At 48.8% G+C, this 19,846-nt stretch overlaps 8 protein-coding genes and 3 non-coding genes across 11 annotated transcripts; 6 read left to right on the top strand and 5 right to left on the bottom strand.

The window, feature by feature from the left end:
- Window positions 1–486: 486 nt before the first annotated feature.
- Window positions 487–2,849, bottom strand: FOBCDRAFT_192040 (uncharacterized protein; the record flags this gene model as incomplete). Its single annotated transcript, XM_031192358.2, has 4 exons — window positions 487–1,546; window positions 1,596–2,264; window positions 2,316–2,722; window positions 2,775–2,849. The coding sequence occupies 4 exons, from the start codon at window positions 2,847–2,849 to the stop codon at window positions 487–489; spliced, it is 2,211 nt and encodes a 736-aa protein (XP_031031204.2).
- A 375-nt stretch (window positions 2,850–3,224) lies between these two features.
- On the top strand, window positions 3,225–5,068 carry FOBCDRAFT_265344 (general substrate transporter; the record flags this gene model as incomplete). The annotated part of the gene is made up of 5 exons (XM_031192359.3): window positions 3,225–3,606; window positions 3,661–3,767; window positions 3,816–3,950; window positions 4,000–4,373; window positions 4,422–5,068. 5 exons carry the CDS (start codon window positions 3,225–3,227, stop codon window positions 4,960–4,962), a joined length of 1,539 nt encoding a protein of 512 aa, XP_031031205.2. The 3' UTR covers window positions 4,963–5,068.
- A 458-nt stretch (window positions 5,069–5,526) lies between these two features.
- FOBCDRAFT_281213 (uncharacterized protein) lies at window positions 5,527–6,728 on the bottom strand (the record flags this gene model as incomplete). Its single annotated transcript, XM_054707495.1, has 6 exons — window positions 5,527–5,916; window positions 5,965–6,032; window positions 6,094–6,130; window positions 6,181–6,362; window positions 6,422–6,557; window positions 6,606–6,728. The coding sequence occupies 6 exons, from the start codon at window positions 6,726–6,728 to the stop codon at window positions 5,527–5,529; spliced, it is 936 nt and encodes a 311-aa protein (XP_054563470.1).
- Window positions 6,729–8,358: 1,630 nt separating this feature from the next.
- On the top strand, window positions 8,359–9,309 carry FOBCDRAFT_192044 (carbon-nitrogen hydrolase; the record flags this gene model as incomplete). Its single annotated transcript, XM_031192362.2, has 1 exon — window positions 8,359–9,309. One exon carries the CDS (start codon window positions 8,359–8,361, stop codon window positions 9,307–9,309), a length of 951 nt encoding a protein of 316 aa, XP_031031208.2.
- A 70-nt stretch (window positions 9,310–9,379) lies between these two features.
- On the top strand, window positions 9,380–9,451 carry FOBCDRAFT_t243. Its single transcript has one exon. It is a non-coding gene; the product is annotated as a tRNA-Arg (tRNA).
- A 496-nt stretch (window positions 9,452–9,947) lies between these two features.
- Window positions 9,948–11,402, bottom strand: FOBCDRAFT_245052 (aspartic peptidase domain-containing protein; the record flags this gene model as incomplete). The annotated part of the gene is made up of 4 exons (XM_059610650.1): window positions 9,948–10,583; window positions 10,616–10,693; window positions 10,725–10,917; window positions 11,086–11,402. 4 exons carry the CDS (start codon window positions 11,400–11,402, stop codon window positions 9,948–9,950), a joined length of 1,224 nt encoding a protein of 407 aa, XP_059468047.1.
- A 1,030-nt stretch (window positions 11,403–12,432) lies between these two features.
- On the top strand, window positions 12,433–12,518 carry FOBCDRAFT_t244. Its single transcript has one exon. It is a non-coding gene; the product is annotated as a tRNA-Glu (tRNA).
- A 422-nt stretch (window positions 12,519–12,940) lies between these two features.
- On the bottom strand, window positions 12,941–13,026 carry FOBCDRAFT_t277. The gene has a single exon. It is a non-coding gene; the product is annotated as a tRNA-Ala (tRNA).
- Window positions 13,027–14,011: 985 nt separating this feature from the next.
- FOBCDRAFT_253995 (uncharacterized protein) lies at window positions 14,012–15,666 on the top strand (the record flags this gene model as incomplete). Its single annotated transcript, XM_059611076.1, has 5 exons — window positions 14,012–14,297; window positions 14,350–14,481; window positions 14,540–14,839; window positions 14,894–15,388; window positions 15,453–15,666. The coding sequence occupies 5 exons, from the start codon at window positions 14,012–14,014 to the stop codon at window positions 15,470–15,472; spliced, it is 1,233 nt and encodes a 410-aa protein (XP_059466167.1). The 3' UTR covers window positions 15,473–15,666.
- On the bottom strand, window positions 15,657–17,399 carry FOBCDRAFT_170528 (major facilitator superfamily domain-containing protein). The gene has a single exon (XM_031192365.3). The coding sequence runs from the start codon at window positions 17,366–17,368 to the stop codon at window positions 15,749–15,751; it is 1,620 nt and encodes a 539-aa protein (XP_031031211.2). The 5' UTR covers window positions 17,369–17,399; the 3' UTR covers window positions 15,657–15,748.
- Window positions 17,400–18,138: 739 nt separating this feature from the next.
- FOBCDRAFT_253997 (amidase signature domain-containing protein) lies at window positions 18,139–19,797 on the top strand (the record flags this gene model as incomplete). Its single annotated transcript, XM_031192366.2, has 1 exon — window positions 18,139–19,797. The coding sequence occupies one exon, from the start codon at window positions 18,139–18,141 to the stop codon at window positions 19,795–19,797; it is 1,659 nt and encodes a 552-aa protein (XP_031031212.2).
- Between the last annotated feature and the right edge of the window lie 49 nt (window positions 19,798–19,846).

Genomic DNA, 19,846 nt, shown 5'->3' on the forward strand with positions numbered 1-19,846 from the left:
AAACCACCGCTTACGGCATCTAGTCACGGTCTGAGCTACACAACATTCTCAACGTCCAATATCCTAGTAGCGGAAGACGGCGTACGCGTTGAGGTGAAAAACACTGGGAAGATGGCTGGTGCCGAGGTCGTGATGCTTTATGTCTCTTATGACGCGGCAAAGTCGGGCCAGAGGTCGAGGTTTCACCGCCCGGTGCGAACGCTCATTGGGTTCCAGAAGGTGTTTTTGGAACCGGGTCAAGAAGCGACGGCGTTCGTAGCATTAGACAAGTACAGCACCGCGGTTTGGGATGAGACGGCCGATAGTTGGCTTTGCGAAGCGGGAACATACACCGCTTCTTTCAGGAGCTCGAGTGACAGTTTGGAAGTTAGCTTCAAGGTGGAGAGGGACTTGTACTGGAACGGTGCATAGCTTGAGTATAAGCGGGCATGGTTAGACAAGAGGCATCTTATAATTCTTTTGAAAACCGTAGCAAAAACCACATTTTTACATACTGCCTACATCTGGCATAGTCCAATCCCCATCTGCGAGAGGCCAGAATGAATCCATGAAAACATCAGGCTGCCCCGAGCCGTACTGACCATGAAGCCCAAAATTAAAGATGTTGTCCAAGTGAGGCTCAGCCTCGCCGAGGTAGAGACTAAAGTCTGCTTGATCCTGAGCGACTGGCTCAGGCAGCGGCGAGATGTTCATAGGCATAAAGTTTGCTGTTGATGTAGATCTTGGTTCATTCCCAAATGCCATTTCGGAAGCTGGCTGCGCAGAGTCTCCATGGTCTTCAGAATCGCCTTGCTCCCCGGGCTGAAACTGAAGGTTTTGAACCGTCTCGGTGACGCTGTGCTTGGAAAAGACTTCTCTGGCCCCGGAGCTACTAATGTCTCTCGAGGCTCCTGTTGTTGTATTGTAGCTCTCTGACTCTTCCTCTTCCCAGATTGAAGGGCAGGCGTAAGGTCCATGACGATCTCGCTCTGCATCATTTACTAAGTCGCTAATGCCCTTCTTCAAGATCGCAGTTGTGGGGAGGATCACTGCCTGTTCTTCCAGTGCCTCAGCACAAGCTGTCAGTCGGGTGACAAGATTCGTCTGTGGCATATCGCCCATAGGGTACTGTCCAAGTCTTGAGATGATCCTCGCAGAATGGAATGCGCACATCGCAATTGAAGGATCACTGATCAGCTCCGATCCTCCGACGGACTTGGGTACTTCAAGGATCTTGGATACGGAGATGGCATGGTACAGGCACTTTTCGCGACACGCTGAAGTGTATTCTGATGACAGCTGTAATATCTCATCAGTTGGGAGGCCCTCCCGGAACCCCGGGATTGTAAAGCGGAAAAGGTCGCAATGTGTCTGATGCCACCAAGCATGCAGCATCAGGAATGGGGTACGCGAAGGCGAGAAGGCCCGCAGAGAGAAGGCTGCTGGGTCCCAATGGTATCGTACAGGCAAACTAGCTGAGAATTGACGCAATTCGTTTTCGATGGACTCTACTGCAAGCAGGCATTGATCGATGGGCTCTCTGTGATTTGTGATCGTAAGGGTAAGTCTAAGTCACGGTTAGGCGAGAGTATGCAGCAGCAGATCTGGGCTCTGACCTTTGCACGCGATTGCGAATGTCCAAAACGCGAATACAGTAGCCAAGCAGGCCAATATTGGATATATCCTCATGTGGACTCGAGTGCAGCGGCACTGTTATTACTGGAGCGTCCATGGAAAACGACTTTTCGGCACATGGCAGCCGGATATGGAGAGTCTCTGGAGTACAGGCCGTGAACTCCGTCTTCCCACTCGAGTACAACGAGTCCATGATATAGATGGCCCACATCAGTCGTCGTCGACGCTCTTGCACTAGAAACTTCTGACGCGGATCTTCGTGGTTAAGTCGAAGGATGTAGGCGAGCCTTGATGTTAGAGCCATCGAGACAAGCATCTTGCTGACGCGCTGCGAGAGGTAGTGGTCCAACGTGACGAGAAGCCATGCTTCAATATCTGATAGCCGAGGCTGGGCAACTCGTCTGAGGAGGTGTGACTCTGCGTCTTCAATCCATCTCTTTGCTATCGCTCTATGTTCAGAACTGCCTGGGTCGATGAACCGCGATGTGATCCCGCATATCGCTGATAGCACGCATGGGTTTAGCTCGTTCTTTGACCATGACTGTAACAATGTTGCTCTATGGAGAAATCCATAACAAGGTATTGGGTGTATTAGGTCGAAGTAGGCATCGATGTGTTGCTTGACGGTTTGTTTGCTTATTCCTAGGTCCCTGTTTCCAATCAGCGTCGCAAGCGCGAGTAGTAGTAGTGACACGGCTTACCATTGTGAGATCTGTACTGGTGTTGGCATCGAGCCGGATGAAGGTTGACCGCCTAGTTGTCTTTGGGCCTGTGAGTGTTGAGATTCATGGCGGTTGGATTCTGGGGCTGACGGGGTGCTGCCCGCTGCAATCGAGGGTTCACCACGAGGCGACAGGCCAGAGTCATGACTGTCAGCCCTCGCGGCTGAAGGGTAATGGCAAGGACTTCCTCGATCCGAACATCGTGAACATGCCGGTCTCCGGCCAGAGCACTTCAGCTTGCGATCGCGACACGGTATACACGCCCTAGATACGCGTCGTCTTTCTAAAAGCTCTATTCCGTTGTCGGAGTCTGTTACCAGCAGAGAGCAATTGAACTTGAGCCTTTTGCAGTTGTTACAGCCTGTAGGATCGCCATCGCATCTCACCTGCAGTCAATTCTCATTAGCCGATGTTCATTTGTTCGCGGCTGTCGCATACCTTGCGGTTCCGACATTGCGCACATATCTCGGATGTCTTGCGATTTCGCATACGGGGTCCATTTCTTGGCTCCATTGCGAATCTCATCCGAACAGTTCAGGCCAGGGTGAGAAAAGGAAGTCGGGCGGAAGAGAAGAGTTGAGGTCTACCCCAAATTCCAAGCACAGAGGAGGTTCCGCCCGACATCCGAGCTCGGAAATGCACTACTCTGCGGTTCTCCACTTACCCCAGACCTTTACCTGGGGAAATCAGGAGAGTGACCAGGCTAGCAGACTCTGCAGGTCTCGAACAGCGTTACCTTGACGCCAGGTCAACGCGTGATAGTAAAGCTTTGCGGGGGAGCATTTCTCTGGGGTTGAGTGGCTGGGTATATCAGCAGAGCATCATCCCGGTCATGATCTTCACAATCAATCCAACCAAGCCTCCTCATTCACAGTTTATCTGGTCAAGATGTTGTCCAAGAACAGAATTCTCCAACACTTCAATCGCCATTTGGCGATTGCCTTCGCAGTCATCGCTGTGTCAACCTTCAACTATGGCTTTGACAACGCAGCTTACAACAACACACAGGCCATGGAGGCTTTCCAGGCGCAATTCGGAGAATGGGACGCTGAGAAGGGCAAATATGCCATCCCACCATCATGGCTGTCCCTCTTCAACAGCCTGAACTATATCGGTTTCGGAGCTGGTGTCATTATCGGCAGTCTTGTCAGTGAGCGTTGGGGTAGGAGATGGTGCATGTTCGTCATGAGCGCTTGGGCTTTGGTTCCAGCTATCATGGCTGTTACGTCGACGAGCAAGCATCAGATCATGGCCACGAGAATCCTCAACTGTAAGTACTACATAAGCTTGCATCTGGATGTGCATAGCTGACATATATCAACAGATATCTACATTGGCATGGAGCTTGCTGTTGTCCCTGTTTACCAATCCGAGATCATGCCCCGAGAGATTCGTGGTTTCGCAGTTGGCTCATACCAGTTCAGTTTGATGGTAAGTGCTCCTACAATGGTGTTATAGTGACAAGCTGATACAGTATAGTCGGGAACTCTCATTGTAGCATGTGTCTGTCGAGGAACGAGCACTCTCTCCGGCAACCTCTCATTCCGGATCCCCTTTGGCCTCTTCTTCATCATCCCCGTCGTCGTCATGTGCGCCATCTTCTTCATCCCAGAGGTAAATAACCCAACTCAAGGACGAATTGCTTCATACTGACCAAATACAGTCTCCCCGATGGCTACTCACCAAAGACCGAACCGAGGAAGCTCGCGCCGCCCTTGGAAAGCTACGAGAGGGCAAAGAGACCGAGGCCGAGATCGACGAGAGCTTTGCTGCTCTTCAATACGCCCTCGAGCACGAACCTGAGCAGGGCAATTACCTCGAGCTTTTCCAGGGAAAGAATCTCAAGCGTACAGCGATTGTTGTGGCTATGAACTTCTTTCAACAAGCTACTGGTCAAGCCTTTGCCTCGACCTACGGCGCCATCTTCATCCGAGACATTGGAACCGTCAACCCTTTTACCATGACCATCGTCAACGCCATCGTTAATCTCTGCTCTGCTTTTGCCGGTCTATATCTTGTTGACCGAGCTGGCCGCCGGTAAGCCATTATTCTCCTTCAATACCTGAACATCGCTGACTTTCACAGACCTCTCCTATTGACGAGCGCTGGCTGGATGTTCTGCGCCATTATCACCATGGGCGCTCTCGGCACAGTTCCCAACCCATCCTTCGGTATCAAATCAGGCATCGTAGCAATGCTCACCCTCTTCGGATCAGGATTTACCTTCGCCTTCGCTCCTCTAAACTATGTCATCACCACTGAAATCCCCGCCCTCCGACTCCGCGACGCATCGCAGCGAACAGCATCCATCGTCAACGTCGTAGCCAACTTCCTCGTCAGCTTCAGCATTCCCTACATGCTGTATCCTCAATACGCCGGTCTGGGCTCAAAGGTTGGATTTGTTTTCGCTGGCATTCTGGCATTGGCTATTGTCTTTGTTGTCTTTTGTGTTCCTGAGTGCAAGGGCAAATCTCTAGAGCAGATCGATCGTATGTTCAATGAGGGTATTGCTCTTCGCAAGTTTGGAAACTACAAGCCTGAGGATCTGACTGGAGATGTTGAGGAGATGGGAGGTAAGGAGAAGGGAAACGCTTCGGTTGTTGTCAACCACCGCGAACAATCATAAGCACCGTTCGTCCAAGTCTGTAATGAGCAATTGAAATAGGGTGGTAGAAATTAATTGTGGATGCATCAAGACCGGTATAATAGTTTCTTTTTTTCATTAATCATCATCATGGCCTCCATCTCGGTGACGGCAGCCAACAATTCGTTGTCATTTTGACAATAGCACTTCCTCTGGTCTCACTATAGAACTCATAACCGTCTCGTCCGCATCAGTTTGGATCGTCTCTATCGTCCGCTCAATGAATATGTTCTCAGCGCTAGACCCATCGGACTCGTTTCTTCGTTTCACTCTCAGTATAGTGTCTCGGACGAATTGACGGGCTCCAGGCATGCATGCCACCATCATGCCTACGCAAATCTCGATGTTTGACCAGATTATTATTCCGACGGAGTCGGCTGCGTGGACAGTCAGCAGAAGTTAGCATAGAGACTCGAGTGTTTTGTACCGGTTATGTTCCGTGAAGTTGAAAATACTATAAGGCTTGGGATCCGAACGGAACTGACGATTGTAAGGCTACATTATAACGATGAGCATGAATAACATTGTACAGACACTTTAGACAACTTACAAGAGGCCCACTCCGAACATGGCAATTACCCCAATCTTTTTCTTCAGCTTGATCCCGATTTTCAGCAGTTGCGTCATTGGAAGAATCATCATCCAAATATCCAAAGCAACGTTCCATGCACCATGTGTTATGCCTATGAGATTTCCACTCAAGATAACACCTTGCGGATTCTTGTTCTTCCACCCATTCCAAAACAGATCGAGTGGCCTTCGTTGAGCGAGGATGAGTGCTAGATATAGGGGACACATGACGAGAATAAAGATCGTAGTCCATCGAACAATGGTGCGGAATTTCTGATCAGGGAATATGCGAAGGAAGAAGGTTAGGATCGATAGTTTCACGAGGGCGAGAGCTGTAGCGTACGATAGTTCGGAAGCGAAAATCAGCTAGATTTGTTAGACTTGTAATTACACCATTGTGTCATGATCTCCTACGATGAGAAAGGTGCGAATATCATCTTCTTCCACGAACCAAATATCGAGTCCGAGACCCTTCGAAGTGACTAACGTCGCACAACTTGCGTCAGCATTATATCAGGATGTGATGAGAAGGATAACACCCACGGACTTGGCAGAAAATATTAAATGCGATAATAAATGGCTATTTAATCGTCAGGGGCACGGCCACAAAAGTTTGATTGCATCACATACCAGAGTTGCTATAATCAGACTATCATCATGCCCATATGGCACGAATCCAATTATCTTTGAGATGGCTCTCATGGTAAAGAAGACCATAGCCAAAATGCCTATTGTCAAACAGCTGATTCGAATTTCTTGACGACGGTCGGTGATCGGCCAGTCGCATGCGCGGGACGTTCTGTTCTTGAAGTCTAGCTATTGCGTTAGCCATTGATATTGAGGCCACCAAACGCAATTTGACGAAGCCTACCCAAGATCTCGGTGAAATTACAGTCGTGTTTGACGCATACTTCTACACTATGATAAAGTGACTTATATTGGCATAGGTCGTCCGTTTGGCTGCCTTGAAAAGCTTCTGTGTCGTTCGTCTTCGTGAAACATGTCCTCTACACTCGTCAGCTTCAGATTGATTCAATCAAGTCAATGATACTGACCGCACACTCGGATGTTCCGGCTAAAGGATCGACGGCGCGTCTGTCAAGCTCATGAGTTTGGGCTAAACCTCCAGCAGGTATCAAGCATAATGCAAACGCGTATAATACTCGACGTACGAGCATCGTAGCATTTGGCAACGAAACGTTGTCCAAACAAAACAAAACACAAATTCGTTCCTTGGAGCGCGATCATCATTCTTATGCAAGGGGGAGATTACATATCTGCCCTTGTGGCGCAGACATCCCGAAACCTAACGCCCTTTTTTGCATCGAATTGGCTCTTTTAGGGATTGTACACGGCAAGTTCCAGGTATCGTGGCGCGTGTGTAACGAATATGGCTTCGATCTTTGAGACAATCATGGTTGTTTGAGCACGCAAATATCGATCTGTAGCACAGTGCGATTTGTTTTCAGGGATGTTAGCTTGATCGGGGCCGTCGTGGCTGCCGGATCTGGACCCAGATGGTTTGTATAGCATTCCAGATGCGCGGGGTCAACGATGGAAGTATATCGCCGCATACAGGGCTGTAAAGTCACGGACTGATAAAGAAAATCACCTGTAACATAGATTCAATGATGTTGAATTGTAACCGGATGATTATTCAGTAATTATCCATCTACAGGCAAGTAAGGGACCAGATATCTGCACGCATATACGACATCAGATCGTTATGGATGCGGCCATGACACTTGACACGCTACCAGTGAAATAGAGTCCGTGTCACATAACTACCTTGGGTACGTCAATCAAGCAGCCACATAGACCAGGAGCGGAAACATTCTGCTCTTGAAACCCCCTTGCCCTTTCAGCCACCTCTGCCGTTCTGCAAGGTACAAGTAACAAGGCTTATCGCTGGATCCTCAAAGGCGAATTATCTTGTTTCTTGGGCGCCACGCTATCTGAATGATACGATCTTATACTTCTGGCCAGCTTCGATCAACCTCACAGGGCTTAAAGAATTCACTTACGGTAATTTTCTGCAGTTGCCGCGGGCGTTTTCAATGCTCTAAAAATAAACATGCCGAATGATCTGCGATCAGGTATACCGACGGTTGTCGGCCAAGACCCTTACTGGAGCGAACGAGGCTACGATCGACGTGTAAGAGGACGCCCTTTCTCTACCAATCAAAATATGCTGTCGGTTCTCTGTCTGACCGTGAAAGGAATCTCGTGTATGCGGATAAGCAACAATCGAATCGGGTTAACTGTCATCCCGCGTCACTTCAAGCTGTCCATATCTGCCTTTGCCAAGTTTCATAGCCAGAGTTGATATGAGTTTACGGATATAATATGGGTTAAATAACCTGTCATTCTAAACAAATTCCTTCTTTTGAGACAGAGTCTACTAGTACTCAACTATCTAACAGCAGATTTCGCGTCTTCGGCGATTTGAAGCCCGCGGCCTGATGACTCACCCGTAGGGCGCGCCTCAGCTTAATTGGGACTGCGTATACGATAGCTGCTTAAAGTGTCCACTGGGCTTGCATACACATCACTTTACTGACCAGTACCACAAATAAGTGTAACGTTGCTGCATAGACTTCATGTACAGATGATGAGCAATGGGATGGTCGCTTCGAGTGACCTCAGGTAACGTAACAACGTTCTTATGGCCATTACTACGGGAAGTCTTCCAATGCAAGGCAATCCGTGCTATATAATTAAAACTTCTGTAATCCATGATTGTACGTCCAGGTCAGGAAAGTCGGCTTACCAACCCCTACTAAACAAAATCCACCGAGACCATCAATTATGTCCCAACTTAAGATCGCTTCGGTTCAGTTCGAGAACTGGTCCGGAAGCAAGGATAAAAACCTAGCCATCATCCACCGAGTGGCAAGCGATGCGGCAAATCGCGGATGCAATGTCGTTGCATTTCATGAATGCTCGGTTACCGGCTATACCTTCGCTAGCCGCCTCTCCAAAGAAGAGCTCCTTGATCTTGCGGAGGAGGTCCCAACCGGCCCAAGCACTCGTTCTTTAGTTAAGATAGCCCGTGAGCTAGCCATTACTATTCTGGCTGGGCTGTTTGAGAAAGATGAGAATGGCCATATTTACAATACCTACATCTGCGTCGACAGCAACCGAGGTTTCGTTGCCAAGTTTCGCAAACTGCACCCTTTCATCAGTCCGCATCTAAGTCCAGGCAACGAATACGTGGTATTCGACCTTCTCGGTTGGAAGTGCGGTATTCTGATATGCTACGATAACAACGTTGTCGAAAACGTTCGGGCAACAGCTCTTCTCGGTGCAGAGATCATATTCATGCCGCATGTAACAATGTGCACTCCGTCAACTCGCCCAGGCGCTGGCTTCGTTGATCCATCGCTTTGGACTAATCGAGATCAAGATCCAACTTCTCTGCGGGCCGAGTTCAGCGGTCTGAAAGGCAGGCAATGGCTGATGAAATGGCTACCAGCAAGAGCCTACGACAATGCAGTCTACGTCGTCTTCTCAAATCCTATTGGTATGGATGATGATCAGTTGAAGAATGGTTGTTCCATGATCCTTGACCCCTTTGGAGATATCCTAAGCGAGTGCTCTGTGCTTGGAGAGGATATGGCTGTTGCGACTTGCAGCAAAGACAAGCTTCAATTGGCAGGAGGATTCCGATACAGACAAGCCAGAAGGCCTGAGTTGTATCGAGACATCCTAGGTTCAGATCATAATTCCTCTCTGAATGTTTCCTGGTTGGGCAAGTAGGACTTCCTGGATGTCTAGGCTGGCAATGATGAGCCCCAGCTGAGGGTGGCTTCATTCATCAAACAGCAACGGTCGCGTGGCCCAATGGCAAGGCGTCTGACTACGAATCAGAAGATTCTGGGTTCGATCCCCAGCGTGATCAACTTTTTTGCCTGTCGGGCTGACGCTACCGTTCCAGCTATGAAACTTAATCTTCATGCCATTCGCTCGGTCCCGATGTTAGTGTGGCTAAGGTGTTCGGTCCCGATGCGATTTATCTGCCTTATGCAGAAGGAATGTGAGAGTTGCGGGTGGCGGCAGTTAGTGGGACGAGGTTCCTGGATTAGCGGGCTCTTGATGAACCCAGTGGTTTGGTTATGGCGCTGCCCTGTCGGCAAGCCCTGTACCATGTTTTCTTTTAACTTTGTCGGCGTTGGCGACGAGGTTGAGAATCTAGAGTGGTCTATATAATTCAATCTGTTGTATGCAATAATTCCAACGATGATCGAAGCTGCAAGTGGTTATGTGACCTCTCGATGCATGGCATTATTCCATGACGGCTAAGTTATTCGGCGAGATTCATAATGAAGATAAGATTAAGAAATGGTCAACAAAGTCTATTCAATTTCATCAGAATAATTAAATTCTTAGCCATTGTCCTATGCGTGGATTACAATGTTGAAGACAAATGCAATCAGCATCATGTACATCAAGTTTGCCAGCAGACTACCCGCCGCTCCATTGTCTTCAACATCTCCAGCCTCTGCCGCAGTAGATAAAGGTACCGCCGAACTTGTAACCGACCCAGTCGCTGTGCTAATAGGGGTTACAGTAACTGTCGGTAGCTCTTTCGGGATTGCAGTACCCGCAGACTCTGCAGGCTGATCGTACTTCAAATACCTTCTAGGGACGCCAGTGGCGGCAGAAGCGCCAGGCACATCTCGTATAATCTCAAGTATGTCGTCTTCGGCCTCTTCAGAATTATATTGAGCGAGGGATATTTCCATATTTGCCCAGCCGTAAATAACATAGGCACCTCGGAGGAAATCGTCACGAAGCATAATGTTGGTGGTGTCGTCATAATAGACGACTTGACAATATGCAACACCGTCAACACCGGCTTTTACGTTGGTGGGACCGAAAAGGTTTGCGAATGGCACTTTGATAGTCAAGTCGCCAAATGTGAAATCCAGGGTTTCCTTGGAGCTTGTTTCGCAACGCGCTACAGCATCCAACTTCTCATCGATGGAGATCTTCATGTTCTTGATCAGATGCAAGATCATGTTGAGGTCAATCTACTCTGCACTGTGCCAGAGTCGAGGAGTACTGGCCGCGGTTCAAAGTCAAGATCTGAAGTCTTTCCATCAGAAGTTGTCCCGAAGCCTGTCATGACCACCAGAGCTGTCTCGCAGGCCAATTTGGTTGTCGAACGCAACGAGATAGCTGACCAGGGGGCCTATGTACTTGGCTTTGTTGACGCCACCAAACAGGAACTCCCCATGCGTCTCGTTGTCGAGCCACAAGCTGAATGCCGGAGTGTTGATCTCTTCTGCCTCACCCAGAGCGTAAAGCAGATTAGGATACTTTATCTCAGCGTGTTCTCGGGTGTAGAGACCAACGCCGAAGGTGCTAGTTATTCCATTGGTTGTAGCGTTGCATTCAGATACACCGACAAACTGGAGAGATTCCAGCGTGGAAGACCCAAGCATGAACGTGTCGTTGGCATATGTACCCTCCAAGACACCTACTCTTCATCCCACTCAAAGGTTTTTGACTTTTCTAGATTGAAGACATCACCATTGCAGTCTTTTTTTCTCACAAGTCTCAATCTGATTAGTGAGGACGATTGAGTCGGAGCTCCCAGTGTCGATTTCAGCTGAGAGTCTTTGGAGAGGGTTTCCAATGGTAAAATTAGCCCAGTAGAGGACGCCTTGCTGGTCCACCTTCATCTCGACAATTTCATCGTTGCCTCTCTTCTCGTGGCCGGGGAAGACATCTTTCGTTCGCTTCTCAAGGTTGACCGAGACGATCGATGGATTGTGGCGTTTATGGAGTTGAAGAGCTTTGGCGCAACTCAGAAGAGTGCTGGACAGAACAAGTGAGGACCCCTTCATTGCGAGTGAAGTGATGGTCAGAAAGGTGAGAGATAGTACAGCAGGGAGAAGAAACAGTACTAAAATGATAAACTCTTGGCCATGCTGCAAAGTTCTTCAGATATATATGTTGCTTACTTGCCAGTGTTGGTGATCTTCCTCATCTCCACGCCGCTGGCCATTTTATCTCGGGGCCGAGACTTTGGGCCTTTCGAAATGCACGTTAGATTACAGTGGAAACGGAGTAGTTTCAACTCTTCCCCATTAATCCGCGATCGTTCTCCAACCAGTCATAGCATACGAAACATCTGGACGTGCTGGCTAGTGCCCCGGGCCGATCCTTGTGTTTTTAGTCACCAGTTCGAAAGAACAATTGGAAAGACATCTTCTCGGTCCCGAAGTTGAAATTTCAGCCTTACAGAACAGGGATCATAGATGCAGGTTCGGGAGTGGCGATGGTTGGCGTTGGACCTCTGATCCTTTCTTCTGCATTATCCCGAGGTTCGAAGAATTTGTTATTTACCCGGTTTTGATAGGGCTTACTCAACTGAACTAACCGTGATTTCTCTGAATGACCTTTTGTGCTGGAGCTGACGATCAGCAATTGTGACCCATAACGCTAGTAGCAATCCTTGGTGGTTCTTATGACCATACCCTGGAGCTTGACATTTGAAGTCAGCGATTTGGCCCAACGAACTGACTACAGAGTAGTACATAGGATCTTACATGACTATAATAATTAGTAATAAATACGGCATAATATGTTGTACAGCATAATTAAGTACTGACTCGTCTGAAGGTTTCGAGTCCAGATTGTTTCATGATTGACCAAGCTAGTGACGGAACAATCACTCACACAGGGTCATGATTCATGACGTTCAACCTTGGGGAGCCTGATATAAAACAAATAAGAAAATAGATATCTGCGTGTATGAAAGGACAAACTATATATCTAGGAGCGATACGCGCTACTCAGATAGCCTAGTAGCCCTAAAAGAGGCCCGGCGTGCCAATATGGAGTGGAACAAATTTGTTGACGAACATCTAAACATCCGGTGTGGTGTATCGGTTATCATTCCGCGTTTTCATTACGAAATATCTACCGCGGCGAGGAGGGTTCAACTCCCTCCATCGGAGTTTACTTTTGCATTTTCTGTTCTTTTTGTTGTTCTTCGTGACATTATATCATGCATTTTGGTGCCGTTCCATTCAGGAAGGGTGTGGTGGCGGCCAAACCCACCAATCGATAGTCGGATCAGCCAACACCAATTGCCGCCGATCCGATGATGCAGTTAATGGTGCTGGTCAACCCGCCAGCTACTTGCTTGGATCTGGCAGGAGAATAACAATGTCAATTTTATACTGAAGTTACGTAGAGTCAGAATTTGAGACAATAAATTAATAAGAAGCCTGCACAATAGAGAACAAGGGGAGGAAGCAGACTAATTGCTTATTGCGATGAGCACGCCATCGAGGGAAAATGAGCTGTGCCAATTGACTGCAACTGCAAAAGACACCAGACGCTGTTTATCCTTTACAGCTTATACTAAATGCAAAAATGGAGGCTGAGGGATTTGAACCCCCGGCCTTTCGCAGGCATTCGAAACAATGCAAAGCGAACGTGATACCCCTACACCAAGCCCCCGGTTGGATGCTGAGTCAGACGCTAATTGAGTACTATAGAGATCCAGCTCGTTCAGATGCGAACAAGGGGAACAGTGAGGCTAATGGCAATTCTTCCGTGGAAGTGATATCCTTTCACTAAATTCTGAAGATGATGATAACCACTCTGAAAAGCTCACAAAAACTTCCTCAGTTTTACACGCGGTACATATTGAGTTAGTCAGTGGTGTCCATCCATGGCGCAAAGCCTCGTATCACAATCGACAGTCGAGGTTTATAGCGACCAACGCTCTGCGTTCAGGTTACTAGAGTTAGTAATAGAATGGTGCCGCCGATGTCACGATGTGTAATTTGTAATTTCCTTGAAGTGTGGAACAGCGGAATGCTAGTCTGTACCTGCTACCAGGGCCCAGGATAGCTGATTTATAAGAAAGCTCCATAAAAAACGAGGTTCTGAATCCTCCGGCATTTCAACGCAACCCCGAAGCCTTGGGTTTGTAAGAAATCATTATCCATAGATCCCTAGACAAAGAAAACAGCCTGGACCTCGGAGCAGTTCTGTTGCCGACTGTGACGTAGTTAGGACGTAAACGACAATGAAAGGAATTTTCCCTTCAATGTTGTCTCTGATCTCGACTTCCCTGAGAATCACATTGAGTTAGCACCGGAATGGCAAATGCAATGTGACCTACCAGCCCGTAGGAAAGGGTTTTTGAAACGGTGGCTGACGTGATATTGTTATTTTGAGGCCGAATCGATGTCTTTGTTAGTTGTGCCAAGCGAAGGATGCAGGAAGCGAATCAGAATACTTCATTATTGGCAAACACTGAATCGAGATATCCACAAGGCAGTGACAACCCCTCATCCAGGAATGCGGTTGTGGCTTCATTCTTTGTTCTCGGCATTGATGGCATACAAGTCCGAGCCTGTGGTCCCTCCCTTATGAATCCTTTAAAGCCAGTTCTTCTGTTCTTTATCCTTTGCTAGACTGGCTATCAGCGTCAAATATGTCTTCATACCAGTCTATTCTGCTGCAAAACGCCACTCTACTTGTTCCAAAGGGTTCTGGAGATGACCATGCCATTCCACTCAAGAACCATTCGCTGCTGATCGAAGGCAACAAAATTGCTCGCATCGCGGCTCACATTGACCCTCCATACGAGGCAACTGAGGTCATCGATTGCTCGGCAAAGATTATCTCACCGGGCTTTGTCGATACTCACCATCATGTTTGGCAGACTCAACTCAAGGGGAGACATGCGAATCATTCGCTGCTGGAGTACATGGTACCAGGTCGGTAACATCTGACCATCTCAGCACGAGCTGCTAACACTCCATGCACCAGGAAACATGGCCTCGCACAGCTACAAACCTGAAGACGTGTTCTGGGGTCAGCTAGGTGGATGTCTAGAAGCCCTCGAAGCAGGGACGACTACAATCGTAGATCACGCGCATATCTCGTACTCTGCAGAGCACAGTGAGTACCCCATAATTCATATGCAAGCAATAGTCCTGTGGCTAATGGTGACCTGAAGACAATGCGGCTCTTTCAGCGACTATCTCATCTGGTATCAGGTCTATCTACTGCTACTGCCCTACTGGTAGGGTTAAGACCTGGAAGCCTTTCGCAATGAAAGACGACATCCTCCCAGCTTGGCTATTCGAGCAGTTGACCTCACTATGTAAAGCTGGTCCGTTTGCCAACGGTCGGGTGACGATGGGCTTCGCGTTCGACTCCTTCTACCTTCCAAAGGATGTAGTTGTCAACATTTTCAACCAAGTTCGTAGCTTGGATATCAAGACCATCACTTCTCACTACGTCCCAAGTCTTCTTCGTAAGTTCGCATGTATCTCTTGGTATGTCTTGTTGCTGATAAATCGAACTACAGCGGGGTCGACGGTAGACTTACTCGAGGATTATGGGCTTCTAGAGAAGGACATTCTTCTTTCTCACGCAACTCCATTGAATGATTCGGATGCAAAGAAACTTCAGAAAGTCGGAGCTGCAATCTCTTCAACTCCAGATACTGAGCTGCAGATGGGTCATGGCTGGCCGGTGTGCTTTCAGGAAAACGCCAGGTCAATTAGCTCCCTCGGCATCGACTGTCACAGCAACAACACAGGTAGCATCGTCGCTCAGATGAAGGTTGGCCTCCAAGCTGAGCGTGCTCGCCGCAATGATCGGATTCTTGAAGCAGGAAAGATCCCTGCCAGAGCTCAGGTCTCTGCCCAAGATGCATTCCAGCTTGGGACAATTGGCGGCGCAAGGGCGATCAAGATGGGTGATCAAATTGGATCTTTGGAGGAGGGAAAAATTGCTGATCTTGTAATTTGGGATACGTTGAGCCCTGCCATGATTTGTGCCGCTGAGGAAAATCCGATCGGTGCTATCATTCTGCACTCGGCTCCTTCTGACATCGATGCTGTTATTGTTGACGGCCAATTCAGAAAGCGAGACGGACGGCTGAGAGCTACTAAACTGGATTTGAAGCTGATGCCTGATATGAAACACGAGAAGACTGAGGTGCAGTGGCGCGATGTTGCAACTGAGCTTTTGAGGAGCCGCCAGGGCATTTTGGAAACTGAGAAGGCTAGTGGAGCTGATGATCGAGAGGCAGGCTTGGAGAACACAGTAGGACTCTTGAGAATTGACAAGGACAAGCTAATTTATTAGTACGTGGTAGTTAAATATTGCTAGCTAGCGATAGAAGAGAATAGCTTCGGCTATCCCAGTGATACTGATCCTAGTGCTGCAACATCTTCTGAACGTGGTCCCAGTATCTCGGCGCAGCATGACGTCGCAGACTCTTGCCCTTCCAGATCATAAACAGAAAAGTACTAGTACATCCAAGAGATAGGAATCCCGCCATAATAAAACAATTCTGCAGACCCATGTTGACATACCAAGGCGTAATACCATAGGAGATAGCGAAACCCAGTGTATTTCGGATGATGATGATGGAGGTGGTAGTGTCGCCACTGATGTCCTTGAAGCAATCGACGTTGTAAGACAAAGCGATTGATCCACCGGTGACACAGCTGAAAGTGAGAACCATCAGTCCAACAGCCAATCCAGCCCAGTGGATGTCGTTATCAGCGCCGACGCCCCAAACGATAAGGCCAACACACGATAAGAAGGCAGATAAAGCCAGAGGCCAAAGTCGCTGTTCAGGCTCTCGGACACCATTGTTTCTGCGAGCAAGGGAGAGAGTAATGCGGTCGGCTATGACACCAGACCAGAGACATCCAAGAATAGCGCCGATGATAGGGCCGACATAGATCAGACCGACCATGCTGGTAGACCAGTTGTAGGGTGATGCACTGAGGATAGGGCTAGTGGTGGCGTTCAAGACATTGTACCAGCAGAGGTTAATGCCGTAGATGAACCCTGCCCAGGCGACATTGGGGAAGAGGACCATGAGCGGAAGTGGAGACAACATGGACTTGAACATGTTTGCTTTGGTTGGGCGACCATCTTTTCTGGCAAAGAGCTTGAGATGAGTGGCGAGACTCTTCTTTGTGTGCACGGTGCCCTGCAGCTGATCACTGTTGATGATAGCGCCAGCACCCTCCTTCGTCGGCCTTTCGGGGACATTCTGTGCGGAAGCAACATCATTATCCGCTTGACCCTTCACTGGCTCATCCTGATCTTCGAGACCTTCAAAAGTTGGACGGAAATAGATGGTCTCTTCCATGAAAAAGAACAGGATGACAAAGCTGAATGCAGCGAAAATGGCACCGAAATGCATGGTCCACCGCCAACCGTACGCATCGGCGAAGAAGCCAGCAACCACTGGTGCTAAGAAATTGGAGCCGAACAAGGCGAAGACATACAAACTCATCCAAGTTCCTCTCTCGTGCGCAAAGAAAATATCGGGAATACTGACTTCGGGTAGCGACTCAATAGGCGAAACGAAGAAGCCGAGAAGGATACGGTGAGCGTACCACTCCCCAGCAGAACGCGAATACGCAGTCCAGACCATCAAGGGCACAGCAGCGACAGTGGAGATGAGATAAACACCGCGTCTTCCATATGTCAGGGCAATAGGCTGCCAGAACAGACAGCTCCAGCCAAGAAAGAGGAACATGACACCGGTGCCTTGAACCAAGTCGGCAATGGAGATACCGGTGTCTTGGGAGATTTCTACAAGAACAGAGTACTGGAGAGTAGAGGGAAGACCAACGCCTAGGGTGTAGACGAACACCATGGCTGCTGAGATGAGCTTGCGTCGTCTGCTCCAATTGAGGGGATCCTCTGGATCGTCGCTGGGACGAGGGACAAGTTCAATATCGTTGCCATCACTGCGACCAGCATCGACCAGATGGACTGTGCCGGGGATGACTTCAGAATAGGCCTGAGCCATGGTGTAAGTGATGTTGTTGTGGAGAAGTCACAAAGAGTGAAGAGAGATGTTGTTCTCCATTGAGAATTGGTACCAGAGCGTGGGTATATATGCATGCGATATGATAGGCATGTCGCTTAATCTATCTATCATGATCCACTCCACCATGAGATATCACTCTTCGGACGTAAGGAGCGCTTCCAGCGACGATCCCTCACGCGGCAGTTCCATGCCCGATAACAAGCCATCTACAGACGCCTTGTCACTTCTGGACTAGATCTTGACCATTTAGGTATCTCTAGTCGTAGTCCCTTGGCATCTACAAGCGAAACGCGGGGTAAGCATGATAAACTCGCTGACGCGGGCACAGAGAGATTATCTCGCACTATCAACTACCGCTACTTAGCTGATAGGAGGAACTTTAGCTCATGTTGCTAGCGGTAGGACTTGACGAAATGGGAAAGTCTATGAGACCGCGATCATGAACAGCCATGCGGGGAACTTTATGGTGGTACGCGGTAATACACCTAATTGGCTGCCGTGCGGCTAAGCACCATTCCAAGGGGAATTCGATTGGCAGGGATCCTTATCATGGTTCGTGAAGCAGTGAAGACGTCAGAGCGGCAGAATTAAATGGGGGACTTGATTGCTTGTGTTGGTATTGCCAGCTTCTACCGCTCAAGTCGGCATGATGAAAAGTCCGCGATTACGTATATAAATGCAGCCTCTCATGACACCTCACCTTGCACTCTGATCCTTATCTATCATCTGATCCGAAGGTCTTCGCTGTCATGTCATCCAAAATCGTCCCCGTCATTCAGCCAGTCCCTCTCCAAATAGGTCCGCCAGAGTATGAAGCTCTTCGGACATCCATCCTCGAGGAGTTCGGCAGCACCGTCCCAGACGAGCTCCGCCTTCCGAAAAGCCTCATCGACGATCCCCCCAAGAACGTAACCGGCATCCCCAAAACCTGTGATATCTTGGCCGATCAAGAAATCGACATCACAGAGAACTATGACGCTACAGCACTCGCAGCTGCAATCGCATCACGAAAATTTACATCCGTCGCTGTCGTCACTGCCTTTGCGAAAAGAGCTATCATCGCTCATCAGCTTACATGCTGCTTGACACAATGGTGGTTCGAAAAGGCTGTACTTACTGCCCAGCTTCTTGATCAATATCAGGACAACACTGGAATGACCTGCGGTCCTTTGCATGGCGTGCCAGTCAGCATCAAGGAACACATGCCGGCCAGCAACCACTGGTCAAATGTGGGATACTTGGCGACTCGAAAACTTGACAGAGAAGATTGTCAGATGGTCAAGATTCTTAGGGATGCGGGTGCTGTCCTATTCTGCAAGACAAATCAACCGCAGTCCATTATGCATCTTGAGACAACATCGCCTTGGGGGAGAACCCTGAATCCTCATAATATCAATCTATCGGCTGGAGGGTCTACTGGTGGCGAAGCCGCTCTTATCGCTCTTCGTGGTTCAGTCTTGGGCATTGGTACAGACATCGGAGGAAGTGTTCGTGGACCAGCGGGGTTCTGCGGTATCTATGGTCTCAAGACGACGTCCTACGTGTTCCCCCAGAAAGACTTCTTACCGGGTGGTTTCGCCGCTGAATTGAACGTCTTATGTTCAGCAGGGCCGATGTGTACCTCGCTTCGGGATGTTGATCTCCTCATGTCGGTCGTCTCCGGTTCTCGTCCTTGGCTGAAAGACCCTCGACTTGTCCCTCTTCATTGGACGGGAAGGTTGACGGAAAACAAGCCGTTGAAGATTGGACTCATGATCAATGACGGGCTCATCACTCCCCAGCCTCCAGTAACAAGGGCTCTTGAGTGGGCAGCCCGAGAGCTCCGATCTAAAGGGTTCGATGTCAAGCCCTTCCGACCCTTCGGGATGGAAGAAGCCATGAAAGGTATTCGCCGTGCATACTGGCCAGACGGCGGCAAGACAGTCAAAGCATACCTCTCAGCCACGAATGAACCTATGAATGCCTTGACTAAATGGATCATTCAAGACGCTGAGGGTCCTGGGCTCGATGCCAACGGCGTTCTCAAGCTTCGCGTAGAACGCGATGATTTCAGATGTCGTTTCGCAGAGCACTGGGAGTCACAAGATGTGGACTTTGTAATTTGCCCTGTATTTGTTGGCCCGGCATGTTCTCACGAAACGGCGCTCTACTGGAATTACACGGCGCTCTGGAACTACGTTGACTACCCCGGCATTGTGATCCCGACGCCCGTCAAGGCTGGCGCGAAAGGAACTGAGAGCTATCCGCCGGACAGTGTTCCTTTGAGTAAGGAAGAGGAACAGGTCAGACAATTCTGGGCGGAGGGTGATTTTGAGGGAGCGCCTATCAACTTGCAGGTTGTTGCGAGGAAATACCATGATAATGATCTTTTTGCGGCGGTGAAGGAGATTGACAAGGTCATTAATTAGCGGTAATTGGAGGGTTCCTTGAAGATTTGGGAATATGCGGTGATTGGTA

Source organism: Fusarium oxysporum, chromosome XI, assembly GCF_013085055.1.
Source record: "Fusarium oxysporum Fo47 chromosome XI, complete sequence".
NCBI classification, from domain to species: domain Eukaryota; kingdom Fungi; phylum Ascomycota; class Sordariomycetes; order Hypocreales; family Nectriaceae; genus Fusarium; species Fusarium oxysporum.

Bases quoted from the DNA above. Each gene is read 5' to 3' on its own strand.
- FOBCDRAFT_170528 (XM_031192365.3), bottom strand. From the start codon at position 17,368: ATGGCTCAGGCCTATTCTGAAGTCATCCCCGGCACAGTCCATCTGGTC.